The sequence below is a fragment of the Dendropsophus ebraccatus genome, chromosome 9 (assembly GCF_027789765.1).
Source record: "Dendropsophus ebraccatus isolate aDenEbr1 chromosome 9, aDenEbr1.pat, whole genome shotgun sequence".
NCBI classification, from domain to species: domain Eukaryota; kingdom Metazoa; phylum Chordata; class Amphibia; order Anura; family Hylidae; genus Dendropsophus; species Dendropsophus ebraccatus.
Window position 1 is genome coordinate 65,823,886 of NC_091462.1, and position 27,353 is coordinate 65,851,238.

General features: G+C 46.0%; 1 protein-coding gene across 3 annotated transcripts in view; it reads right to left on the reverse strand.

Moving 5' to 3' along the window:
• ANKRD44 (ankyrin repeat domain 44) overlaps positions 1 to 27,353 on the reverse strand; it is a 552,838-nt gene that overhangs the window by 421,051 nt on the left and 104,434 nt on the right. For all 3 annotated transcript variants that reach the window (XR_011364562.1, XM_069983563.1, XM_069983562.1), the window contains exons 2-3: positions 15,918 to 16,001; positions 12,616 to 12,694 (exon numbers count right to left, since the gene is read on the reverse strand). Coding sequence is in view for 2 of the 3 variants with exons in the window: in XM_069983563.1 (XP_069839664.1) it covers positions 12,616 to 12,694; positions 15,918 to 16,001 (163 nt within the window). In the remaining variant the exon portion in view is untranslated. The remainder of the gene's footprint in view (positions 1 to 12,615; positions 12,695 to 15,917; positions 16,002 to 27,353) is intronic.

Below are 27,353 nucleotides of genomic sequence, written 5' to 3' on the forward strand. Positions count from 1 at the left end.
TACACACCATGTATGCCGGGCCTGAGTGATATCTGGTGTTACCAATCCTCTGCTCACCAGGATGGGTCTCCACGTCTGATAATATGAGTGGTGATAGGACGGGGTCAGTGTTTAGGAACAAGGGGAACAGGAACAACAAGTCAGAAATTTATACATAGATTTCCAGGAGCAATAACAGGGGAACAGCACAATACAGAGGCAGGAAGGAAAGATGCCCCGGAATTATTTCAGTACTATAACTTTCTTGAGGTGCCGTGTTTCTTGAAGAATGGGCTGAATAGTTTTCAGAGCAAAAATACCTTTACCTTTATTATTATGAATGACAACTGACAGGAGAGCGTACAGATCCTCAGTTATAGTTCTATATTCTGCATCTGATCACTGCTGTACTCTCTATAGTCAGCTGGGTGATATTACTCTTCAGCACCTGCGTACACCTGGTATCTGAAAAATTTGGTGTAACGGGTGTGGGGAGATTTATATGTGGGCTGGTGGGGTTCGTGTGCCAGGGCTGCTTTTCAGTGCCAGTCTGGCCCTGGTGCCATGTCCAATTTTCCCTTCCCGATTTGCCTTCTGCTCCTGATCTGGCCAGCCTTTTCCTCAAGCACATCTTCTGGTTGCATGGGCTGCCACAACATATTGTTTCAGGCAGGGGCCCTCAATTTGTTTCCAGGTTTTGGCGTGCTTTCTGTTGCCAACTCCAAGTGAAGCTAGGCTTTACTTCAATGTACTACCATGAGACCAAGGGCAAGCTGAGAGAGTCAATCACGTCCTGGGAACTTATCTCTGTCATTTTGTCTCTACTTGTCAGGACAACTGGTCAAGTGTTCTTCCGTGGGCACAATTTTCTTATAACCATCTTGACTCGAGTTCCACAGGCACATCTCCATTCTTTATTGTCTATGAAAGACATCCTCATCCTCTTATGCCTTTGTCTACATCCTCCAAGGTACCTGCCAAGGACAAACTGGTCAGGGACTTTGCGTCCATTTGAGAACACACTTGCCAACCCCTGATACATGCATCCGGATGGCTGAAGTCCCAGGCGGCCATGAAGAGACCTGCCATAACCTTTGCTCCCGGTGACAAAGTCTTGTGATCTGCCAAATCTGAAGATCCCAAGTTTCAAGTTGAACCCACAGCATTTAGGGGGCTGAAATGCATCAGCTCTGTCTGCCTCCCGCCATGAAAATTCCAAATTCCTTCCATGTCTCCTTCCTAAAACCAGTGAAGTCCATCTCTCCTCCTCCACAAGCAGTCTCCTCTGACAGCTACACTGTCAAGAGAGATTGGGAGCTCATCAATAGATTCTTACAGGCAAGAAAGAGGGTAAGTCCAAGAGGGGGGTACTGTTACAGCTGCGGCGGTATCCCGTGCTGAAGGCAGCTGCTTTCCCTACTCCAGGGGTCCTCAACTGGCGGACCTCGGTCCGAACCCGGACCGCGGAGGCCAGCTGTCCGGACCCCTGGTCAGACCTCCTAACCGCCCTGGATCCGGTCCGTCCCGGAGCGGTTAGGAGGTCCCGCTCCCCACCGCACTGCCTCCCGCCCCATAGCCGTACTGTCCTTAGATGTCAGTACGCCTGTGGGGCTGGGGGCAGTGTCGGTCCGGCCCCCGGCTGATACGCGCTCTGGGGATGTCCCGGGGATTCCCCAGCAGAGCGCGCACCACAGACCTCAGTGTACGCTGCCGGCCTGTCCTTCCCGGAAGTGCAGGCCGGCGGCGTACGCTGAGGTCACTGATGCGCGCTCTGCTGGGGAATCCCCGGGACATCCCTACAGAGCGCGTATCAGCCGGGGGCCGGACCGACGGGAAGAGAAGAAGACAGCCGCAGCGGGGAACAAGGTGCTAGGTGAGTTGTTTTTGTTATTTTTTTTTTCTGTCTGGGGGGCATCTACAAGGGGAGAGCGCACAGGTGGACTATATACTACAGGGGGGACCTCACAGGGGGCTATATACTACTGAGGGGGCTATATACTACTGGGGGGAGCGCACAGGGGGCTATATACTACAGGGGGGACCTCACAGGGGGCTATATACTACTGAGGGGGCTATATACTACTGGGGGGAGCGCACAGGGGACCTCACAGGGGGCTATATACTACTGAGGGGGCTATATACTACTGGGGGGAGCGCACAGGGGGCTATATACTACAGGGGGGACCTCACAGGGGGCTATATACTACTGAGGGGGCTATATACTACTGGGGAGAGCGCACAGGTGGACTATATACTACAGAAGGGACCTCACAGGGGGCTATATACTACTGAGGGGGCTATATACTACTGGGGGGAGCGCACAGGGGGCTATATATTACAGGGGGGACCTCACAGGGGGCTATATACTACTGAGGGGGCTATATACTACTGGGGGGAGCGCACATGGGGCTATATACTACAGGGGGGACCTCACAGGGGGCTATATACTACTGAGGGGGCTATATACTACTGGGTGGAGCACACAGGGGGTTATATACTACAGGGGGGACCTCACAGGGGCTATATACTACAGGGGGAAAGCACAAGGGGGGCTATATACTACTGGGGGGGACCTCACAGGGGGCTATATACTACTGGGGGGAGAGCACAGGGGCGCTATATACTACTGGGGGGAGCTCACAGGGGGCTATATACTACAGGGGGACAGCGCACGGGGGGGCTATATACTACAGGGGGAGCTCACAGGGGGCTATATACAACAGGGGGGAGCTCACAGGGGGGCTATATACTACTTGGGGGGAGCTCACGGGGGCTATATACTACTGGGGGAGCTCACAGGGGGCTATATACTACAGGGGGAGAGCACAGGGGGGCTATATACTTCTGGGGGGAGCTCACGGGGGCCAAATACTACTGGGGGACAGCGCACAGGGGGCTATATACTACAGGGGGAGAGCGCACAGGGGGGCTATATACTACTGGGGGGAGCTCACAGGGGGCTATATTCTACAGGGAGAGAGCGCACGGGGAGGCTATATACTACTGGGGGGGAGCTCACAGGGGGCTATATACTACAGGGGGAGAGCGCACAGGGGGGCTATATACTACTGGGGGAGCAACAGGGGGCTATATACTACTGAGGGAGAGCGCACAGGGGGGGCTATACACTACTGGGGGAGCAACAGGGGGGCTATATACTACCAGGGCAGTCACCCCCTTTGTACCTAATATCAAAGGCCTGGTGAGAGAGAAAAAAATGCCAGTTTTCCCGTTAATAAGCAGCAATTCTGTATATAAATAGTTGAACGTTTGTAACAAAACACGTTTCCTACTGATGTTCAGCTCGGACCTTCACCTGACAATAGACCCCGGTAAGTGGACCTTCACTAAAAGTTGTTGAGTACCCCTGCCCTACTCTCTACCTGCAGTGGTTATGGACAATCTGGGTTGGTTACAGGCAACCTGCGGTGGTTACGAGCAGCCTGCTGTGGTTACAGGCAACTTGTGGTGCTCACGGGCAACCTGCAGTGGTTATAGGCAACCTGCAGTGGTTGCGGGCATTTTGCGGTGCTCACAGGCAACCTGCGGTGGTTACGGACAATCTGAGGTGAGGTACAGGAAACTTATTATTTATTTTTACTATATTACTATGATCACTATTTCTATCACAGTAATCATAGTTCAGTGACAGGGACCAAATTGATCCCTGTCACTTCAAATTTTTGGCGTTTGCTGCCTCTGAAGCGCATGCGCACTTCTGAGGCAGCCTGGACGCCGAAGAGAAAGGATCTTCAGGGGGGACGGGGGGTGACTGGTGGGGGGCGACTTGGGGGGGCCACACTGTAACTTTTTATCCCCTGATTTATGGTGACAGGGGATAAAAAGTGCTGGTCACTGCATGGAACAAGTGATCAGCGGTATATAGTATATACCGCTGATCGCTTTGTACCGGGACCACACCAAGTGGTCCCCGATCACTGCCCCATGCTCTCCGCTACCTCCGGTGAAGGAGAGAATGGGGCTTTGATTCATTTTTACTTTTCCATCACTGTGAACAGAAATAGTCTGTTGACAGTGATGAGGGCAGCCATCTTGGATGTAATGGCCGCCTGGGGAGTTACTGGCCACTAGGGGGTTAACCTGGGGGGTGGGGTAATGCCTGGTACCGGCGGCCGCCGTTATAACGTTAATAAAGGCGTTTGCAGGTGCGGGGGGCAGCCGGGACGGACCCCACTCACTGCCCCGTCTTAACAGATATCTCCGGTAGCAGAAGGGACAGGGTGGGGGCCTTACTGGCGTCCCTGCTGTATTCTCTGCCATCGCCGTAAAAAGCTGATGACAGCAGAATAGAGCCCATTAGTGACCGCCGTAAAAAGCCGGATGGGCGGTCACTAAGGGGTTAAAGTTGAGCCCCACAATAAGATATACTATGTATACCTCGTTTTTGTCCAGGTGGGATTGGCAGTGTCGGCTCTGATCCTCTCTGCCATTTACTTGTGTTAGAATAAAAAAAGAAATTAAACAGAATCCGACATGTCAATTCTTGTGAGGAAAGCAGATCTGTGGCAGAAAATTTTGCTTGGAAATTCTGCAGTGTGAACAACAGAGCAGAAATTCCATTAAACACAATGGGAAATTGCACTGTTCATATTTTACAAGAGGAATTTCAAGCTGAAATTAAGAGCGGATTCTGCTTCAATTCCTCGCCTATTCCTCAGTTTGAACATACCCTTAGCATTGCGATGCAAGCTTTCCTGCCCATGGCTCCTGATTATGGTCCGTAAGCCCTGCCAGAGCTTCTTGTTGTGTTTCTGCCTGGTGTCCCATCTACCTGTCACCAGCTGCACTTCGCCCGCCTCCACTAGCAAGCCACATCATTGCTAATGGTGGTCAAGTGGATCCCCTACTCCGGTTGTAAGAATCATAATTCTCAGTTTTCCCTGGTGGCTTCTTTAGATTGCGTGCGAACCCGGAGGGTTCTTGAATCTTTATTTGTATAATGAGTTGTTGATTTTTTTTTGTTTTTTTTATTACATAAATGGCTACCCCCACCTCCCCTCTTTCTGCTCTATCTTATCTGTGCAAAGTATATTTTGGTATGGCTCCTTCTCAGTCATTAAAAATCCTTGAGCCACATCTCTGTTAGACCTACCAGATACAGATAATTCCTAGATGTCATGGCAGCTAGCTCACAGGCCTTGTTGCCTTAACTGCCAGCACTTGTACTCATTACACAAAGATCACTACTGTGCTTTGTTTTACTCTTATCAGCAGCAACCACTGCATGGACCCTACCAACAACCGCATTTTCAGAAATTCCAATACACTTTCCAACACCTTATCCATTTTATTTTTGACTAGTTTAATTGTCAGTCTTAAAACAATCTAAATTCCTAACTAAGTAGCTATGTACCTATATGTTATGGATCCAAACAAACCATCCCTATTGTACATTTCCTTTTAGAATCATGACTAACATAGCCAAAACCTTCAGGCAGTAGCGTAGCTACCAGGGTCGCAGCGGTCGCTGCTGTGACCAGGCCCGGGAGGCCCCCCCTTGCCACTGCTCTCTCTTGTGACTGCAAGCAATGTTTTACTTGCGGTCACAAGAGGTCGGCTCTTACTGGTCCCTGGCCGATGCACTGCTGCCGGGGGGTGTCGTGTCCTATCCCTGGCAGCGCGCCCATCAGAGAGGTCCCCGTGCGCCTGTGGCTTTGACTTCCAATGCTGGAAGTCCTATCCCCAGCGCATAGGGAGTTCTCTGATGCGCGCGCTGGCGGGGATAGGACGCGACACCCCCGGCAGCTGCGCATCGCCAGGGACCAGACCAGAGTGGTGATAGGACGGGGTCAGTGTTTAGGAACAAGGGGAACAGGAACAACAAGTCAGAAATTTATACATAGATTTCCAGGAGCAATAACAGGGGAACAGCACAATACAGAGGCAGGAAGGAAAGATGCCCCGGAATTATTTCAGTACTATAACTTTCTTGAGGTGCCGTGTTTCTTGAAGAATGGGCTGAATAGTTTTCAGAGCAAAAATACCTTTACCTTTATTATTATGAATGACAACTGACAGGAGAGCGTACAGATCCTCAGTTATAGTTCTATATTCTGCATCTGATCACTGCTGTACTCTCTATAGTCAGCTGGGTGATATTACTCTTCAGCACCTGCGTACACCTGGTATCTGAAAAATTTGGTGTAACGGGTGTGGGGAGATTTATATGTGGGCTGGTGGGGTTCGTGTGCCAGGGCTGCTTTTCAGTGCCAGTCCGGCCCTGGTGCCATGTCCAATTTTCCCTTCCCGATTTGCCTTCTGCTCCTGATCTGGCCAGCCTTTTCCTCAAGCACATCTTCTGGTTGCATGGGCTGCCACAACATATTGTTTCAGGCAGGGGCCCTCAATTTGTTTCCAGGTTTTGGCGTGCTTTCTGTTGCCAACTCCAAGTGAAGCTAGGCTTTACTTCAATGTACTACCATGAGACCAAGGGCAAGCTGAGAGAGTCAATCACGTCCTGGGAACTTATCTCTGTCATTTTGTCTCTACTTGTCAGGACAACTGGTCAAGTGTTCTTCCGTGGGCACAATTTTCTTATAACCATCTTGACTCGAGTTCCACAGGCACATCTCCATTCTTTATTGTCTATGAAAGACATCCTCATCCTCTTATGCCTTTGTCTACATCCTCCAAGGTACCTGCCAAGGACAAACTGGTCAGGGACTTTGCGTCCATTTGAGAACACACTTGCCAACCCCTGATACATGCATCCGGATGGCTGAAGTCCCAGGCGGCCATGAAGAGACCTGCCATAACCTTTGCTCCCGGTGACAAAGTCTTGTGATCTGCCAAATCTGAAGATCCCAAGTTTCAAGTTGAACCCACAGCATTTAGGGGGCTGAAATGCATCAGCTCTGTCTGCCTCCCGCCATGAAAATTCCAAATTCCTTCCATGTCTCCTTCCTAAAACCAGTGAAGTCCATCTCTCCTCCTCCACAAGCAGTCTCCTCTGACAGCTACACTGTCAAGAGAGATTGGGAGCTCATCAATAGATTCTTACAGGCAAGAAAGAGGGTAAGTCCAAGAGGGGGGTACTGTTACAGCTGCGGCGGTATCCCGTGCTGAAGGCAGCTGCTTTCCCTACTCCAGGGGTCCTCAACTGGCGGACCTCGGTCCGAACCCGGACCGCGGAGGCCAGCTGTCCGGACCCCTGGTCAGACCTCCTAACCGCCCTGGATCCGGTCCGTCCCGGAGCGGTTAGGAGGTCCCGCTCCCCACCGCACTGCCTCCCGCCCCATAGCCGTACTGTCCTTAGATGTCAGTACGCCTGTGGGGCTGGGGGCAGTGTCGGTCCGGCCCCCGGCTGATACCGCCCTGGGGATGTCCCGGGGATTCCCCAGCAGAGCGCGCACCACAGACCTCAGTGTACGCTGCCGGCCTGTCCTTCCCGGAAGTGCAGGCCGGCGGCGTACGCTGAGGTCACTGATGCGCGCTCTGCTGGGGAATCCCCGGGACATCCCTACAGAGCGCGTATCAGCCGGGGGCCGGACCGACGGGAAGAGAAGAAGACAGCCGCAGCGGGGAACAAGGTGCTAGGTGAGGTGTTTGTGTTATTTTTTTTTCTGTCTGGGGGGCATCTACAAGGGGAGAGCGCACAGGTGGACTATATACTACAGGGGGGACCTCACAGGGGGCTATATACTACTGAGGGGGCTATATACTACTGGGGGGAGCGCACAGGGGGCTATATACTACAGGGGGGACCTCACAGGGGGCTATATACTACTGAGGGGGCTATATACTACTGGGGGGAGCGCACAGGGGACCTCACAGGGGGCTATATACTACTGAGGGGGCTATATACTACTGGGGGGAGCGCACAGGGGGCTATATACTACAGGGGGGACCTCACAGGGGGCTATATACTACTGAGGGGGCTATATACTACTGGGGAGAGCGCACAGGTGGACTATATACTACAGAAGGGACCTCACAGGGGGCTATATACTACTGAGGGGGCTATATACTACTGGGGGGAGCGCACAGGGGGCTATATATTACAGGGGGGACCTCACAGTGGCCATATATACTACTGAGGGGGCTATATACTACTGGGGGGAGCGCACATGGGGCTATATACTACAGGGGGGACCTCACAGGGGGCTATATACTACTGAGGGGGCTATATACTACTGGGTGGAGCACACAGGGGGTTATATACTACAGGGGGGACCTCACAGGGGCTATATACTACAGGGGGAAAGCACAAGGGGGGCTATATACTACTGGGGGGGACCTCACAGGGGGCTATATACTACTGGGGGGAGAGCACAGGGGCGCTATATACTACTGGGGGGAGCTCACAGGGGGCTATATACTACAGGGGGACAGCGCACGGGGGGGCTATATACTACAGGGGGAGCTCACAGGGGGCTATATACAACAGGGGGGAGCTCACAGGGGGGCTATATACTACTTGGGGGGAGCTCACGGGGGCTATATACTACTGGGGGAGCTCACAGGGGGCTATATACTACAGGGGGAGAGCACAGGGGGGCTATATACTTCTGGGGGGAGCTCACGGGGGCCAAATACTACTGGGGGACAGCGCACAGGGGGCTATATACTACAGGGGGAGAGCGCACAGGGGGGCTATATACTACTGGGGGGAGCTCACAGGGGGCTATATTCTACAGGGGGAGAGCGCACGGGGAGGCTATATACTACTGGGGGGGAGCTCACAGGGGGCTATATACTACAGGGGGAGAGCGCACAGGGGGGCTATATACTACTGGGGGAGCAACAGGGGGCTATATACTACTGAGGGAGAGCGCACAGGGGGGGCTATACACTACTGGGGGAGCAACAGGGGGGCTATATACTACCAGGGCAGTCACCCCCTTTGTACCTAATATCAAAGGCCTGGTGAGAGAGAAAAAAATGCCAGTTTTCCCGTTAATAAGCAGCAATTCTGTATATAAATAGTTGAACGTTTGTAACAAAACACGTTTCCTACTGATGTTCAGCTCGGACCTTCACCTGACAATAGACCCCGGTAAGTGGACCTTCACTAAAAGTTGTTGAGTACCCCTGCCCTACTCTCTACCTGCAGTGGTTATGGACAATCTGGGTTGGTTACAGGCAACCTGCGGTGGTTACGAGCAGCCTGCTGTGGTTACAGGCAACTTGTGGTGCTCACGGGCAACCTGCAGTGGTTATAGGCAACCTGCAGTGGTTGCGGGCATTTTGCGGTGCTCACAGGCAACCTGCGGTGGTTACGGACAATCTGAGGTGAGGTACAGGAAACTTATTATTTATTTTTACTATATTACTATGATCACTATTTCTATCACAGTAATCATAGTTCAGTGACAGGGACCAAATTGATCCCTGTCACTTCAAATTTTTGGCGTTTGCTGCCTCTGAAGCGCATGCGCACTTCTGAGGCAGCCTGGACGCCGAAGAGAAAGGATCTTCAGGGGGGACGGGGGGTGACTGGTGGGGGGCGACTTGGGGGGGCCACACTGTAACTTTTTATCCCCTGATTTATGGTGACAGGGGATAAAAAGTGCTGGTCACTGCATGGAACAAGTGATCAGCGGTATATAGTATATACCGCTGATCGCTTTGTACCGGGACCACACCAAGTGGTCCCCGATCACTGCCCCATGCTCTCCGCTACCTCCGGTGAAGGAGAGAATGGGGCTTTGATTCATTTTTACTTTTCCATCACTGTGAACAGAAATAGTCTGTTGACAGTGATGAGGGCAGCCATCTTGGATGTAATGGCCGCCTGGGGAGTTACTGGCCACTAGGGGGTTAACCTGGGGGGTGGGGTAATGCCTGGTACCGGCGGCCGCCGTTATAACGTTAATAAAGGCGTTTGCAGGTGCGGGGGGCAGCCGGGACGGACCCCACTCACTGCCCCGTCTTAACAGATATCTCCGGTAGCAGAAGGGACAGGGTGGGGGCCTTACTGGCGTCCCTGCTGTATTCTCTGCCATCGCCGTAAAAAGCTGATGACAGCAGAATAGAGCCCATTAGTGACCGCCGTAAAAAGCCGGATGGGCGGTCACTAAGGGGTTAAAGTTGAGCCCCACAATAAGATATACTATGTATACCTCGTTTTTGTCCAGGTGGGATTGGCAGTGTCGGCTCTGATCCTCTCTGCCATTTACTTGTGTTAGAATAAAAAAAGAAATTAAACAGAATCCGACATGTCAATTCTTGTGAGGAAAGCAGATCTGTGGCAGAAAATTTTGCTTGGAAATTCTGCAGTGTGAACAACAGAGCGGAAATTCCATTAAACACAATGGGACATTGCTCTGTTCATATTTTACAAGAGGAATTTCAAGCTGAAATTAAGAGCGGATTCTGCTTCAATTCCTCGCCTATTCCTCAGTTTGAACATACCCTTAGCATTGCGATGCAAGCTTTCCTGCCCATGGCTCCTGATTATGGTCCGTAAGCCCTGCCAGAGCTTCTTGTTGTGTTTCTGCCTGGTGTCCCATCTACCTGTCACCAGCTGCACTTCGCCCGCCTCCACTAGCAAGCCACATCATTGCTAATGGTGGTCAAGTGGATCCCCTACTCCGGTTGTAAGAATCATAATTCTCAGTTTTCCCTGGTGGCTTCTTTAGATTGCGTGCGAACCCGGAGGGTTCTTGAATCTTTATTTGTATAATGAGTTGTTGATTTTTTTTTGTTTTTTTTATTACATAAATGGCTACCCCCACCTCCCCTCTTTCTGCTCTATCTTATCTGTGCAAAGTATATTTTGGTATGGCTCCTTCTCAGTCATTAAAAATCCTTGAGCCACATCTCTGTTAGACCTACCAGATACAGATAATTCCTAGATGTCATGGCAGCTAGCTCACAGGCCTTGTTGCCTTAACTGCCAGCACTTGTACTCATTACACAAAGATCACTACTGTGCTTTGTTTTACTCTTATCAGCAGCAACCACTGCATGGACCCTACCAACAACCGCATTTTCAGAAATTCCAATACACTTTCCAACACCTTATCCATTTTATTTTTGACTAGTTTAATTGTCAGTCTTAAAACAATCTAAATTCCTAACTAAGTAGCTATGTACCTATATGTTATGGATCCAAACAAACCATCCCTATTGTACATTTCCTTTTAGAATCATGACTAACATAGCCAAAACCTTCAGGCAGTAGCGTAGCTACCAGGGTCGCAGCGGTCGCTGCTGTGACCAGGCCAGGGAGGCCCCCCCTTGCCACTGCTCTCTCTTGTGACTGCAAGCAATGTTTTACTTGCGGTCACAAGAGGTCGGCTCTTACTGGTCCCTGGCCGATGCACTGCTGCCGGGGGGTGTCGTGTCCTATCCCTGGCAGCGCGCCCATCAGAGAGGTCCCCGTGCGCCTGTGGCTTTGACTTCCAATGCTGGAAGTCCTATCCCCAGCGCATAGGGAGTTCTCTGATGCGCGCGCTGGCGGGGATAGGACGCGACACCCCCGGCAGCTGCGCATCGCCAGGGACCAGACCAGGAGGCGGATGGCAGGTGAGTTTTTTTTTCATCTATAAGGGGGGAGAGGAGGTCATCTATAAGGGGGAGAGTGGGGGCCATCTACAAGAGGGGGAGAGGGGGACAGCTATAAGGGGGGGGAGGAGGGGGCCATCTATAAGGGAGGGGGGAGAAGAGGCGGGCCATCTATAAGGGGGGGGAGAGTGAAGCCATCTATAAGGGAGGGGTCCATCTAAAGGGATGGGGGAGAGGGGGCCATCTATAAGGGAGGGGGGAAGAGGCGGGCCATCTATAAGGGGGGGAGAGTGGGGCCATCTATAAGGGAGGGGGGAGAGGGGGCCATCTATAAGGGAGGGGGGAAGAGGCAGGCCATCTATAAGGGGGGGAGAGTGGGGCCATCTATAAGGGAGGGGTCCATCTATAAGGGAGGGGGAGAGGGGGCCATCTATAAGGGAGGGGGAGGGGGAGAGGGGGCCATCTATAAGGGAGGAGGGAGAGGGGGGCATTTATAAGGGGGTATAAGTAAGGGGGGAGAGGGGGCCATCTGTAAGGGGACTGACTACTACGGTGGTGTTAGTCAGTATGTGGTGGTATTAGTCAGTAGCAGCGGTGGTGTTAGGCAGCATGTGGGGGTATTATTTGCTACTTTTATCTGGTACTGTGTTTTATTGGTCTCAGTATACTGGATTTGGTCATTAACAATATGGTGGTGATGGTACTGGTTGCGGTGTGGCAGTAATATTTGCCCCTTGTATACTGGTAATATTGGTCTCAGTGTACAGGATTTGGTCAGTAACAGTATGGCAGTAATATGTATGGTGATAATATTTTCTGTTCCTATATGCTGGTGTTATTGGTAATATCTGTCTTGAGATTATATATATATATATATATATATATATATATATATAGAGCTACACCCCTGCCTTCAGGCTATTACCACTGCTATTACAGAATGATTTTTTATTGCAGGACTAGGCCGCGCAGGAGGAGAGTGGGCAGGATCAGGTCACGATAGGTGAGCAGAGGAGGAATGCTGCTGGGAGACACTCAGTATGAGCTGTTTTGGCACCACAAAGGGAATACACTCTTTTAAACAGGTGGTCTTGTTGTAATGGCTGACTGGCTATATACTGTATATTTGTAAGCTTTTAAAAATGTCATTATGCTAGGTATAATTACCTGATAATATAAGGCGCTCAATTATGTCTGCATCACCCTGAAATGCTGCTGCATGAAGGGGACTCCGTTTTTCATTATCCTACAAAATGCAATATGAAATATTATTAAAATGCAGAAAACATCTAAAAGGGACACACAAAAACTCATACATAAAGCCTTTTCTAACTAGATTTGATTTGATCAAAGGTATGAATTGAAAGCTTTTATTGATATCTATCCAGTGGTTCTGCCAGCTCTGCAGGCGGTCAGGGGTGAAAAATTCACTTAAAAGTGTCAAAATCATTATAACTTTCAAAATCTAAATCAACAGTAGATGTGAAATGAAGCAAGTTTGCAATATACATTCATTATTTTTGTTGTTGTTTTTATGCTGTAAAACAAAGCTGAACTTAACAGAAATCCAGATCCAGTCTCGAGAAGGCAGATTTTCTGACTTTTGCTTGTTGAAAAAAACAGACTAAACCCAGGAATTCTGTCCATTACAGAGTGTCATGGCTCAATGTGTCCATTAGTCACATGACTGCCTTCTCTTTGTGAGGACGCAGATGGCCTGGGATATACAGGACTTCCTGTTTTCTGACAGTTTCGTCAGAAAACAGGAAGTGCCTTGTTTTCCATAACAACTAAAAAAAATGAATAAAAATTGCAAACTTGCTTTATATCACATCTACTGTTGATTTAGATTTTGAAAGTTATAACGACAATGACACTTTAAATATTTACAATAGTAAGCTGACAGTTTCACCACTTTCCTTTTGATTTCATTGCAGGTGTGAAAAAGTGACATGCTGTAGCTTTTCATAATTATTTAACATACATTTTTGGTGATAAAAGAATTGTTTACGGTTCTATTACTAAACAAAACATGCCACATTTAGGTGAAAACTATTTTTTAAAACCTGTTTCTCACCAGAATGTGGCAGCACTGTTATCTAAGGTCAGTTTCATAACAGTTGCAATCATGGATTTATAGCTCAATATTTCCTGTGGAAAGAGGCGGCACATCGAAGTGTTCCAAATATGGTTGGGTTATTTACCCGTTATGTACAAACATATGTAAGTCCCATAATAGGACGATTTTCAAGTTAATGTGGGGGTAAAGTTTTGTATGTATATAATAGGCGAATAAACAAACCAGTTTCGAAACATGTTAAAGTGAGGCTTCTTTCTACTGGATACTGATTTATGATTTGGGGCCAGGACACCATTTTGTTTTGGTATGATTATGTATGTGGGGCCCTTTACACAGCCCGATATGCTTGCTTTACTGTAAGCAAACGCTATGAGCGTTACTTATAGATATGGAGCGTTACTCCATGTAGCACAGATTAGCCCTGATTTACTAAAACTATTTATGTGCAAGCTTAGAGTAGACAGTCTATAAATGCACCAGATTTGTAAATGTGGTCCAGGTGTTTGAGAAATCTGCCACACTTTCTTTATTATTATCTTTATTTTTTATATTTTCTTCCAAACAAGTAAAAACAAGTTAAAGATACAGAGACATATCGTCTGTTTCCAACAATGTAGTTTTAACTTCCATTTCTCAACAAGTTACTATACAACAACCGAAAATTTCTGCCTCCCACCTTTCTGTTACTCCCCCCCTCCCTCCTCCCGAGCTCCCACCCTCTGAAACCCTCTCTCCCCCTGGGTCGAATGGAGAAAAGAAAAAAAAAAGAAAAATTATAATAATCTTTAATACAATAACATAAAATTAATCAAAAGAAAAAAACTCCAAATTCAACACCGGCAGTCTACTACTTATACCATTTCTCCCAGGTTTTCTTATACATTTTCTGGCCCTTACTGCTAGCGGCATAGAACATTTTTTCATAATTATGCTCCTTATTTACTAATTGTTCCCAGCCTTCAACTGATGGAGGATCTGGGGAAATACGTAGTACCACTATCTTGGCCAGCCAAAATTAGGGCTCGTTCCCACTGAGGAAAGGTAGCGGAATTCCGCGACGGAATTGTCCGCCGCGGAATGCCGTTAGCCTCCCGCTCATAATGGGAGTCTATGGGAGGCGCGCGCTCCTGCCCTGTCCGCGCTGAAGAATGAACATGTTCATTCTTCAGCGCGGACAGGGCAGGAGCGCGCGCCTCCCATAGACTCCCATTATGAGCGGGAGGCTAACGGCATTCCGCGGCGGACAATTCCGTCGCGGAATTCCGCTACCTTTCCTCAGTGGGAACGAGCCCTTAATTTGCTAACCTGCCGCATGGACTTCCCAAGATCCAGGGTACATCCCACTATCACAAAAAGTGCGCTCTGTGGTATAACCATTTACAATCTATCTGCAATCTTCCTTAACACTACCTGCCAAAATCCTTGACAGTCTCTACATCTCCAAAGCATATGGATATAGTTAGCTTCCGTTTGTTTACACTTAGGGAACCTATCGTTATCCCAGAAATCTGCCACACTTTCTAATTTAAAATAAACTATTAGTTTAAAGTCCTCCTACATGGCCCGAGAACGGCCCTAGTTGGCAGTGTTGGAGGCCATGCTACCTTTCATTTATCTTTCTGTGCTTCTGGAAATGTAGAAAATGCTTTTATTATAAACTATAAAGAGTCAAAGAGGCTTTCCCTAGTCCCAGTAGTGCAGCAAGCTGTATCTCCTTGACCTAACAGCATCTAACAGTGTCAGCAGTTTGGAATGTGAATTACAGCTGACAAATTCCCTTAGAGTGCGCCAAAAGTTTCAGCTTATTATAAAGAAATGTCCCGTGTGCCACTTTTTAGACAGAAATCTGGGGCACACACATTAATAAATCTGGCCCATTGTATGCTGCTCCTTTTTTTTCTTTTAGGGCGGAGATATTTTATGTGAGTAAGGGCTCTATTACACGATAATCATGCGAAAAATCGTTATATCATTCGAATTTAATTAATAATGGTTCTGTGCAATTGTATTTTTGTCACATGTAGGCCACCCCCCTTTTATATCACAATCACATTCCTTTCTGAGAGATGTTATACCCCTTTCATCAATAAGCCTACCCACATTTGAAAAAGTATCTAAAACACATAATAAGTGTAGCTCAAGTGATGCTAGGCCAACTGTGCCAGAATTCGAGTGCATTTCTAATAGTAAGGCTATGTTCACATAACGCCATTTTGCGGCCATATTTTTGGACAGCTGTCATTTCAAGGTGATAAACATCAGAATTTTGCTAATTGCTGATGTAATAATAATAGTCTAATGAGAGCTGTCCAAAAATACAGCCAAAAAATGATGTTATATGCGTAGATTCTGCATAAACCAAACAAAAGAAAATTATACAAGCTCTTACCAAAGTATTAATGTTCTCTGTTTTATAAATCAACATTCGTATCTCTTCAGGATCTCCATGGAAAATAGCTTGGACTATGAGAGGCTAAAATAAAATAAAGTTAAAATAGTAACAATTAGTCAGAAAATTAAGCAGAGAATTAAAATGAAAATGAATCTATTACTAAATGTTAATTATGTTTGTCAGTTTTTATTCTTGAGGTCCACAATTTATATTTTAACTAAAGCTAACAACAGACTCATACTGTAGATACCATTCTTCCATAATGTAATACCATGATGACCATGATGGAGTCCACTTAATATTTTGCTGTTCAGTGATTATCGCCAATGTGCTGTGGCTATTTGGAAGGAAAAGGGACTGGTTTTGGCCAGTGTTTGAGATTCCCCAATAATAACAGCCAGTGCCTGGATGTTATGCTCTTTAACTGGTGCCAGAAAGTGCTAGAGATTTGTAATTTACTTCAATTAAAAAATCTCAAGTATTACAGTACTTATCAGCTGCTTTATCACCTGCAGAAAGTTGTGTATTCTTTCCAGACTGACACGTGTCAGAAAACACGTAGCAAATCCCCAGAAAAAACTTCTCTTGCTCTCCAGACTAGAAAGAATACCACTTCCCGCAGGACATACAGTAGCTGATAAGTACTGGAAGACTTTAGATTTTTTAATAGACGTAATTTAAAATTTTTTGGCACTTTGACACCAGTTCATTTAAAAGAAAAAAAATTGTTGAATTACCCCTTTAACCCCTTAAGGACAGAGCCTGAAATGGCCTTAATGACAGAGACAAATTTTATGAATATGACCAGTGTCACTTTATTCATTAATAACTTCGGGATGCTTTTACCTATCCGGCTGATTCTGAGATTGTTTTCTCGTGACATATTGTACTTTACATTTCTGGTAAATTGGAGTCGATACTCATAATGAATCTTTATGAAAAAACCCCAATTAACGTCAACAAATGTGAAAAAATGCATTTTTCCAACTTTGAAACTTTTTTGCTTATACAGAAAGTGGTTATACCACATAAATTATATATTAAATAGCATTAGCAATATGTCTTCTTTATGTTGGCGGCATTTATTAAACGATCTTTCATTTTTTTAGACAATAGGAAGCTTAAAACATTAGCAGCAAATTTTCAAATTTTCAGTAAAATTTCAAAATCAGATATTTTTAGGGACCTGTTAAGGTTTAAAGTGTATTTGAGGGGCCTGTATGTTAGAAAGCCCCACAAAGCAACCCATTTCAGAAACTGCACCCCCCACACTCTGCAAAAGCACATCTAGAAAGTTTTTTAACCCTTTAGGGGAGTCACAGAAATAAAAGCTAAGTGTGTAAGAAATTTTAAAATTTTAATTTACTGTGCAGAGATTTTTTCATAATTATAAACCTATTACCAGAGAAATGCACCCCAATAATTATTGCCCCATTTCTGCAGTTTATAGAAATACCCCATATGTGGCCCTATTGCGCCATTTGATACAACCACAAGCCTCAGATATAAGGGAGCGCCTAGTGAATTTCAATGGCTCCATTATATTTGGTCATTTCTGACCGTACCACTTCAGGTTGGCAGAGGCTCTGGGGTGCCAAAACCTAAAAAACACCCCTAAAGGAACACCATTTAGAAAACTACACCCCTCAAGGAATGTAACAAGGGATGCGGTGAGCATCTGGACCCCACAGGTGCTTCACACTATTTCCGAACAATATGGCGTGAAAAAAGAAAAATTTATTTTTTACACTAAAACGTTGTTCTAGCCTTCAATTTTTCATTTTCTTAAAGGGATAAGAGGAAAAAAAAGACAAAAAATGTGTAGCGCAGTTTCTCCCGAGTACGGAAATACCCCACATGTGGCGATAAAGCGCCAAGGGGGCGCAGGACAAGCCTCCAAAGGGAAGAAGCGCTAATTGGCTTTTGGAAGCTGAATTTCACTGGAAGGGATTTCAAGGGCCATGTCGCATTTACAGAGCCCTCGTGCTGCCAAGACACTGGAAACCCCCCACAAGTGACCCCTTGAGGGGTGTAGTTTCCAGAATGGGGTCACTTGTGGGTGGTTTCCAGTGTTTTGGCAGCACGAGGGCTCTGTAAATGCGCTCCTTCCCTTCGAAGGCTTGCCCTGCGCCCACATGGCGCTTTATGTCCACATGTGGGGTATTTACGGACTCTACAAATTGCTCTACACATTTTTTTTTTTCCTCTTTTAACCCCTTAATGAAAATGATAAATGCAAGGCTAAACCAACATTATAGTGTAAAATATGTAATATTTCATTTTCACGCCACATTGTTCCACATTTGTGCCCGTCACCAGTGGGGTCCATATGCTCACTACACCCCTTGTTACATTCCTTGAGGGGTGTAGTTTCCATAATGGGGTCACTTGTTGGGGGTTTCAACTGTCTTGGCAACACAGGGGCCTTTTGAATGCAACATGGCCCCTCGAAATCCATTCCATCCAAATCCAGCCTTCAAAAACCAAATGGCGCTCCTTCCCTGCGGAGGCTTACCCTGCACCCGCATGGCGCTTTATGTCCACATGTGGGGTATTTCCGTACTCAGGGGAAATTGCGCTACACATTTAGTGTTTTTTTTTTATCTTTTAGCCCCTTGTGAAAATGAAAAAATCATGACAAGATTAATGATTTAGAGTAAAAATTTTACAAAAATTACACTAAATGTTGGTCTAGCCTTGATTTTTTCCATTTTCACAAGGAGTTAAAAAAGAAAATGAACACAAAACGTGTAGGGTAGTTTCCCCTGAGTACGAAAATACCCCACATGTGGGCATAATGTGCCATTTGGGCACAGGGCAAGCCACCAAAGGGACAGAGCGCCATTTAGAGGCTGGAATGGAGGATGGAGGCCATGTCGCAATTACAAAGCTCCTGTGCTGCCAGGACAGTAGAAACCCCCGACAAGTGACCCCATTCTGGAAACTACACCCCATAAGGAATCATAAGGAAAAAGGAGGAGTTGCTAATTAGCAGCGCACTTTCGTGCGATGCTGATCAACACTCAGCGGCGATAGGGTGCGAAATAGAAAAAAAAAAATTTGGAAAAAAAAAAAAAACTTTTTCTACATTCTGAACATCCCTGTAGCTGCGACACATATCAGCCGCTAGAGGGCAGCAGGGTGCAAAATCCGGAAAAAGACGAGGCTGGAGCCGAAAAAACCCGATGGGGACCGCCGGAAATAGGCGAAGACCCGATGGAAAGACAGAGGACGCCGCGAACCCGGAAGACGCCGATCAGGACCCCGGGACAGGTGAGTAATGTACAAATACCTGTTCTGGACCCCTCAGCTACCTAGCTGAGGGGTCCAGAGCAGGTATTTACTATTTTTGTGGACTCTGATCGTTCACGGCGATCGGGCCAGTGGAACCGTGACCACCATTGCTTTTTACAGTAATGACGGTCGGTGCCGTCATCGGACAGCACCGACCGCCATTTTTTCCGGGTCATCGGAAGGTTCCGATGACCGCTATTGGCTGATCTGAATTGATCAGCCAATAGCGCGATCGTAAGCACGGGGGGTGTTAACCACCCCCCGTGCCGAGAAGCTAAGATGGCCTGCTATGATTTATAGCAGGCCATCTTCCCCGATCACTGTGTGCGAACACACAGCGATCGGGGAAACATCAGGCATAAATTTACGCCCTGATGCATTAAGTACCAGGGCGCGAGGGCGTATATTTACGCCCGATGTCGTTAAGGGGTTAAACCATCAACAGGTGCCAGCTGTGGCTCTGTCATCAGGTAAAAAAATAAACAAAATATACATGGTCGGGCTGATTGCACATCTTCATCAAACTTCCAAACAATCTATTATCTGATATTCATTCTCCCTGTCTCCACACACACTTTTTTTTCGACTCCCCCCCCCCCCCCTCAATATCTTTCCTAACTTCCTGACCTCTTTCCCTTTCCTTACAAATCAGTTTTCTATATATTCTATCTACTGTGCACTATACCTGCACACAACTGGTTCTTGGTTGAACTATTGTTAGATTATTAATCGTCAATTCATCAAGTACATTCTCGAAGCACAACCGTTTATTAATTATTATTCCATTGTTTTCTGAAAACTGTCAACAATTGTGTATTTATCTTTCACATAAGGAACTTGTACCAATGTCACAGACATACTTTTTATTACATGCTTAAAACTTATAAAAAGAGTAAAAACATTCTGCAGAAGCATACACCAATACTTACCTTTCTGTCCCAGTTGTTCTAGAAGAGATAAGCTTGCACCAGAGTTGTAGGGCTGCAGCTTACCCCTGTGTGGTGCCTGGTTATGGACGACCAGTGACTTGCAAGATAGATTGGTGTAACGCCACTACTGTAGTGGTTGGTAGCTTTTTGTGACGCCAGTGCCAGTGGGGCACACAGGTATGGAGGCACACCTGCCTTTATTTTAAGGGGGCTTTCCCCTGTGGTCGGTGACCTGCCGGGCTGTGAGGGGGTCCCTTGGGTACTTATCACAGTGGTTCGGAGTGGAGCTGTGACCCACCCGGACTATCGGTACCGCCACCCACAGAAAGGGGAGATGACCCAAAGATAGAGTAGTGACTGTGTAGGTGCCAGAACAATGATCACTGAGTTCTGTTATCATAAATAAAATCTTCTTTACTGTGAGGATGCTTTGTACAATAGCTGATCATAGACTGTAGACGTGACAGAACAGAATCTGAGCTAAGAGCCTTTGGAGTAAAAGGGCTGAGCTGACTTAGTTGTGTGCTGAGTGAGATGAGAACAGTAGAGAAGAGTTGGCGCTGCAAGTTCAGAGTAGTGGAGAGGAGTTTGTGCTGAGAGTCCCAACCCAGGGTAGAAGTGTTCTCTGCCGGCACTTTAGAAGTAGAATACTGAAGAATACTTAAAAATAGAAGTTTACCTGTGCCCGTGTTTTGACCTCTGTTGTCGTGATAATACCTGTTGACCCGTGACCCGTCCTATTAGGGTCACACAAGCCCCAGACCTTGTTAACTATGTTAGGCAAGGTGGCCAATATTACGTGGTTACACTTGCGCTGCGAGATAAGAGTATGTAGGCTTGTAGCAACTTTGCTCTATCCGGATCAGTTCCTCTTGTTTCAGGATACTGTCCTGCACTTTTAGAGACGTTCAACGGTGAGCGTTGGGATGATCTCTGATTTGTCCTTGCCTGAGTGGTTTATCACTGCATAGTTGGACCAAATATAGCATCTAAAAGGAAAGTCTCTCTGTCTCCTATGTGTGTTCATCCACTACCCCACTCCTGACTAGACTACACTGGACACATTGACTGGAGGGGGGACCTAGCAAAGCAAGGGCCCAGCTGGACTACAACAGGGACCATCTTGTCTTGCATCCTCTCTCCACGAAGACTTGGGTAAGACTCACTAATGTGGGCATGCATTTCCTGTCCCCATGTGACAACCTCTTACAGGAGGTGTAATGTCTGCTGTGAGTGGTGGAGAAGAAAGTGTAAAGAGAAGAAGGAATGTAGAGATGTAGAGGTAGAGAAAAGAGCTCTCATTGGTGTGCAGATCACAGACAAACAATAACCCCTTGTTCACTACAGATATGCAATAGACAAGTGCAGATACAGATAATAGCGACATCTAATGGTAAAACTTAAGTATCACTTCATTACCACTTTAACTTGTAGTACAGGCTTTTGCGAGGGGTGTATGAAGTATTAACACCCGTGAGGGGACACTACACCTGCCTTTCCCGTGGGGAGATTGGCAGAGATTACTTTCAACCCACAGTTAATAGCTTTTTTTTTTTCTTCAGCTTTTAGCAGGTCAGAAGCATTCCTACAGCACACAGGGCGGTGAGGATGAAGGTAATTTTCTTAGCACTATTTTCTGGATATTTGTAGGTTATCTCATATGCTACCTTTAATAAGGTCCATTTCTGACAGAGGAACTAGCCAGATGGCTCCAGATTTTTGCAGCCCTTGGGCAACAGAGCCTCAGTGAGCCCCTCATCCATCCACTATGCAATCTTAAACCCATCATCTACATATTTTGCGCAATCACTTTAGACATCTCTAACATACACACACACCCACACATTACTGACTGACACATTACTGACACACACCGACACTCACTGATACACACACTGAATGACACACTTACTGACACAGACACTTACTGACACACATTACTGAGTGACTAACACACACATATGCACACCACTTACAGCTAAGTCTTCTTTCTCTATGTCTTGGTGGAGCGGATCTCCACACCTAAGGTTGAGGACCTGTGGGACATGTGATCAGGTCCTTCACTTTTCTCTCTCTCTCCTCATAGGTCCTGCCCCTTTCTCCTCTATCTTCTGATGTTTAGCCTGCCCACCCTGTACTACAGTGAGGGGACTGAGCAAAAGAGTATCAGGTCCCTCTCCCTCTTTGGGCCCTGGCACTTGCCCGGGCAACTGGAGTGCTAACACCTGCCCTAACTGAGGGTGGTACCATATGAAATAACCTACAAACATCTAAAAAAAACACAGCTGAGGATCAAGGTAAAAAAATATCTTCATTCACCTACTGAGACATATCACCAGGTTAGATGGTCTAATCTAAACTGCTAATAGTTTCCCTTTAAGGCATCAGTAAGCTATAATGGTTGTTAATACATTGCTAGTTTTTGGCACAGGATCTAGAAAAATGGTTGAAAGGTCTGTTTACTTGGTTTGGTAGGTGCTTGATAATAAAGATTAACATCTTGCCCAGAATTTTTTATGTCTTCCAGGCTCTGTTAGTCCACATACCACATGCCTTTCTGAATTCACAAATAAATCTGTTTGGGCAAATATGTTAGCCTGATCTGTCCTCTTCCAAAGGAAATTGATTGTGGCATTTGTTATCCTGATAACACTACCATCAAGTTACCCATCTGTTAAGGGTTGTGGACCGGTGTCACCAGGGGGGAGAACAAGCAATGGGTCTCCATGAAACAGACCTTTTCCCAAAGTCCTCTTCAATTGTAACCATGTCTAGAGTCTCAAACAAACCTAGATGTACGTCTACATTCTACTATTGGCCCTACTTTGAAAATTGTGTCCTCCTTACTCTAAGAAACGAGGCTGAAGTTGGTTTCTTATTCGGCCAGTTTCTTATTCGGGGCTGAAGTTGGTTTCTTATTCGGCAGTTTCTTATTCAGAGGATTTTTCTTTTTCCTGTTTTAGCTATTATTCTTACAGAAAATGTATAATATTCATACCCTACCGTAAGTGAGGGGCCCTGAGGGGACCGGTGATAAAAATGGAAAAAAAGACCCCACGGTTGGCATAAAAATAGGCATGAAAGTAAAACCACAAAATTATTATTTAAAAATAAAATTTACTTTGGGCCACTGATCTCACACAGAGAGGGATGCCCCGCATCACATCCTAGAGAGTCCAGCCTGGCCCAAAGTGGTTCTTGGTATAAAAACTGGCATCAAAGTGGGCAGATTGGCATTTTTTCCTAATTTGAATAAGTAAAAGCTGTTTTCAAAGGGTTAAATGAGTTTGGGCAACTGATCTCACACTACGTACACACAGACAGGCATGCCCCGCATCACATCCAAGAGAGTCCAGCCTGGCCCAAAGTGGTTCTGGGTATAAAAACTGGCATCAAAGTGGGCAGATTGGCATTTTTTCCTAATTTGAATAAGTAACAGCTGTTTTCAAAGGGTTAAATGAGTTTGGGCCACTGATCTCACACTACGTACACACAGACAGGCATGCCCCGCATCACATCCAAGAGAGTCCAACCTGGCCCAAAGTGGTTCTTGGTATAAAAACTGGCATCAAAGTGGGCAGATTGGCATTTTTTCCTAATTTGAATAAGTAACAGCTGTTTTCAAAGGGTTAAATGAGTTTGGGCCACTAATCTCACACTGATAATACACAGAGAGGGATCCCCCGCATCACATCCAAGAGAGTCCAGCCTGGCCCAAAGTGGTTCTGGGTATAAAAACTGGCATCAAAGTGGGCAGATTGGCATTTTTCATGATTTGAATAAGTAACAGCTATTTTCAAAGGGTTAAATGAGTTTGGGCCACTGATCTCACACGACGTACACACAGATAGGCATGCCCCGCATCACATCCTAGAGAGTCCAGGCTGGCCCAAAGTGGTTCTGGGTATAAAAACTGGCATCAAAGTGGGCAGATTGGAATTTTTCCTGATTTGAATAAGTAACAGCTATTTTCAAAGGGTTAAATGTGTTTGGGCCACTGATCTCATACTGATAATACACAGAGAGGGATGCCCCGCATCACATCCAACAGAGTCCAGCCTGGCCCAAAGTGGTTCTGGGTATAAAAACTGGCATCAAAGTGGGCACATAGGCGTTTTTCATGATTTGAATAAGTAACAGCTATTTTCAAAGGGTTAAATGAGTTTGGGCCACTGATCTCACACTGATAATACACAGAGAGGGATGCCCCGCATCACATCCTAGAGAGTCCAGCCTGGCCCAAAGTGGTTCTGGGTATAAAAACTGGCATCAAAGTGGGCAGATGGGCAATTTTGTCCTATTTTGAATAAGTAACAGGTGTTTTCAAAGGGTTAAATGAGTTTGGGCCACTGATCTCACACTGATAATACACAGAAAGGGATGCCCCGCATCACATCCAACAGAGTCCAGCCTGGCCCAAGGTGGTTCTGGGTATAAAAACTGGCATCAAAATGGGCACATAGGCATTTTTCATGATTTGAATAAGTAACAGCTATTTTCAAAAGGTTAAATAAGTTTGGGCCACTGATCTCACACTGATAATACACAGAGAGGGATGCCCCGCATCACATCCAAGAGAGTCCAGCCTGGCCCAAAGTGGTTCTGGGTATAAAAACTGGCATCAAAGTGGGCAGATTGGCATTTTTTCCTAATTTGAATAAGTAACAGCTGTTTTCAAAGGGTTAAATGAGTTTGGGCCACGGATCTCACATTGATATTACACAGAGAGGGATGCCCCGCATCACATCCAAGAGAGTTCAGCCTGGCCCAAAGTGGTTCTTGGTATAAAAACTGGCATCAAAGTGGGCAGATTGGCATTTTTTCCTAATTTGAATAAGTAACAGCTGTTTTCAAAGGGTTAAATGAGTTTGGGCCACTGATCTCACACTGATAATACACAGAGAGGGATGCCCCGCATCATACCCAAGAGAGTCCAGCCTGGCCCAAAGTGGTTCTGGGTATAAAAAACTGGCATCAAAGTGGGCACATAGCCATTTTCCTGATTTGAATAAGTAACAGCTATTTTCAAAGGGTTAAATGTGTTTGGGCCACTGATCTCATACTGATAATACACAGAGAGGGATCCCCCGCATCACATCCAACAGAGTCCAGCCTGGCCCAAAGTGGTTCTGGGTATAAAAACTGGCATCAAAGTGGGCACATAGGCATTTTTCATGATTTGAATAAGTAACAGCTATTTTCAAAGGGTTAAATGAGTTTGGGCCACTGATCTCACACGACGTACACACAGATAGGCATGCCCCGCATCACATCCAACAGAGTCCAGCCTGGCCCAAAGTGGTTCTGGGTATAAAAACTGGCATCAAAGTGGGCACATAGGCATTTTTAATGATTTGAATAAGTAACAGCTATTTTCAAAGGGTTAAATGAGTTTGGGCCACTGATCTCACACGACGTACACACAGATAGGCATGCCCCGCATCACATCCAACAGAGTCCAGCCTGGCCCAAAGTGGTTCTGGGTATAAAAACTGGCATCAAAGTGGGCACATAGGCATTTTTCATGATTTGAATAAGTAACAGCTATTTTCAAAGGGTTAAATGAGTTTGGGCCACTGATCTCACACTGATAATACACAGATAGGCATCCCCCGCATCACATCCAAAAGAGTCCAGCCTGGCCCAAAGTGGTTCTGGGTATAAAAACTGGCATCAAAGTGGGCACATAGGCATTTTTCCTAATGAATAAGTAACAGCTATTTTCAAAGGGTTAAATGAGTTTGGGGAACTGATCTCACACTGATAATACACAGAGAGGGATGCCCTGTGGGTCCTTACCAGACTTTGGAGCAAATGCCAAACTTTACTGAAACGGTAATGAGGATTAAGGTAAAACACATACCTTTATCCATGGTGTTTTTGGTGCAATAAGGAGCTATCAGCAGTTTAGATTAATCTAACTGGCTGACAGTGCCCCTTTAATAATGGTCATTATTTGCCCTTATTTTTACTTTGTTTAAACATAGCCTAAAGGGGTATTCCTGGAAAAATTGAAAAAAAAAAAGAACCAAAATTAACCCTTAACTAAAGAACTTATATATTCCTTGTTGGCTTTACTCGGAGATTGCTGGTCCAGTCACATCATGCAACCTTTCTTACAGTGATGTCCTACTTCCTTTCATCTTCTTGGGTATGGTGACGTCAGCACTTGGGGGCAAAGCCATCTCTCGTACCCAGAATGGCCTTCCGACACGTGCGCAGTGCGATCATTAGTATTGCAGCATGCATCTGCTAATCCCACTGGGTACAGGGACATCAATGCTCCCGTAATCAGGTTCTGCTGGCTACAAGGGCGGTCTTACTGGCTACAAAGGGGTCCTATATGGCTACAAGGGGACCCTGACATTGCAGGCAACACATAGGACAAATATATTTCAATGGCCCTGTTCACACATCTGTACAAGTGTTCAGGTCCACGTGCCGCGCTACAAAAAAAAAGGATAGATTATAGTGCGGACTTGCATTTGCGGCACGAATCATTGTCTTCTACATAGTGCTCCGTAAACTGCGTAGCACTATTACTGCACATTCAGGCTAGGTTCACACTATGAAACTGTGCGGCTGTATTTTTTATGCGGCTGTGGGAAAAAATAGACATGCGGCTCAAAACATACGGTCATTTACTTGGAAATCTGGTTCAACTAAAAATAACAAATAAAATCTTAAGAAAGTGATGCAAACACCTCTGGATGCATCTGGGAAAGCAGGGAACAGTTTACATGAATTGCTATTACCGGGGTTTGCGATCCTCTGCACTAATGCCGATGTCTCTCATGGATAATCTATTAAAATAATAAAACACATTTTCGTTGTAATAAAGTGCCTTTCGTTGTTCAATAATTAAATTTAAGCGAATCCATCATTTTGCAATTAAATATACTGTTAAAATAAATATATATATAAATAAATGTATATTTATATATATATTTATTTTTTGACAGTATATTTAATTGCACAATGATGGATTCGTTAGAATTAAATTATTGAACAACGAAACTGAATTTATTTCATCGAAAATGTGTTTTATTAATTAAATATTAATTAGTACAGGAAGCTCCATAAGCCGTTAATTCATATGCCGGCAATAGAGCTTTCTGTACTAATCATCACTTTACTTTAATGAAAACATCAAATGTTTCTTCTAATTATGTTATCACAATAGCATTATTAGAAGAAACATTTAGAATTA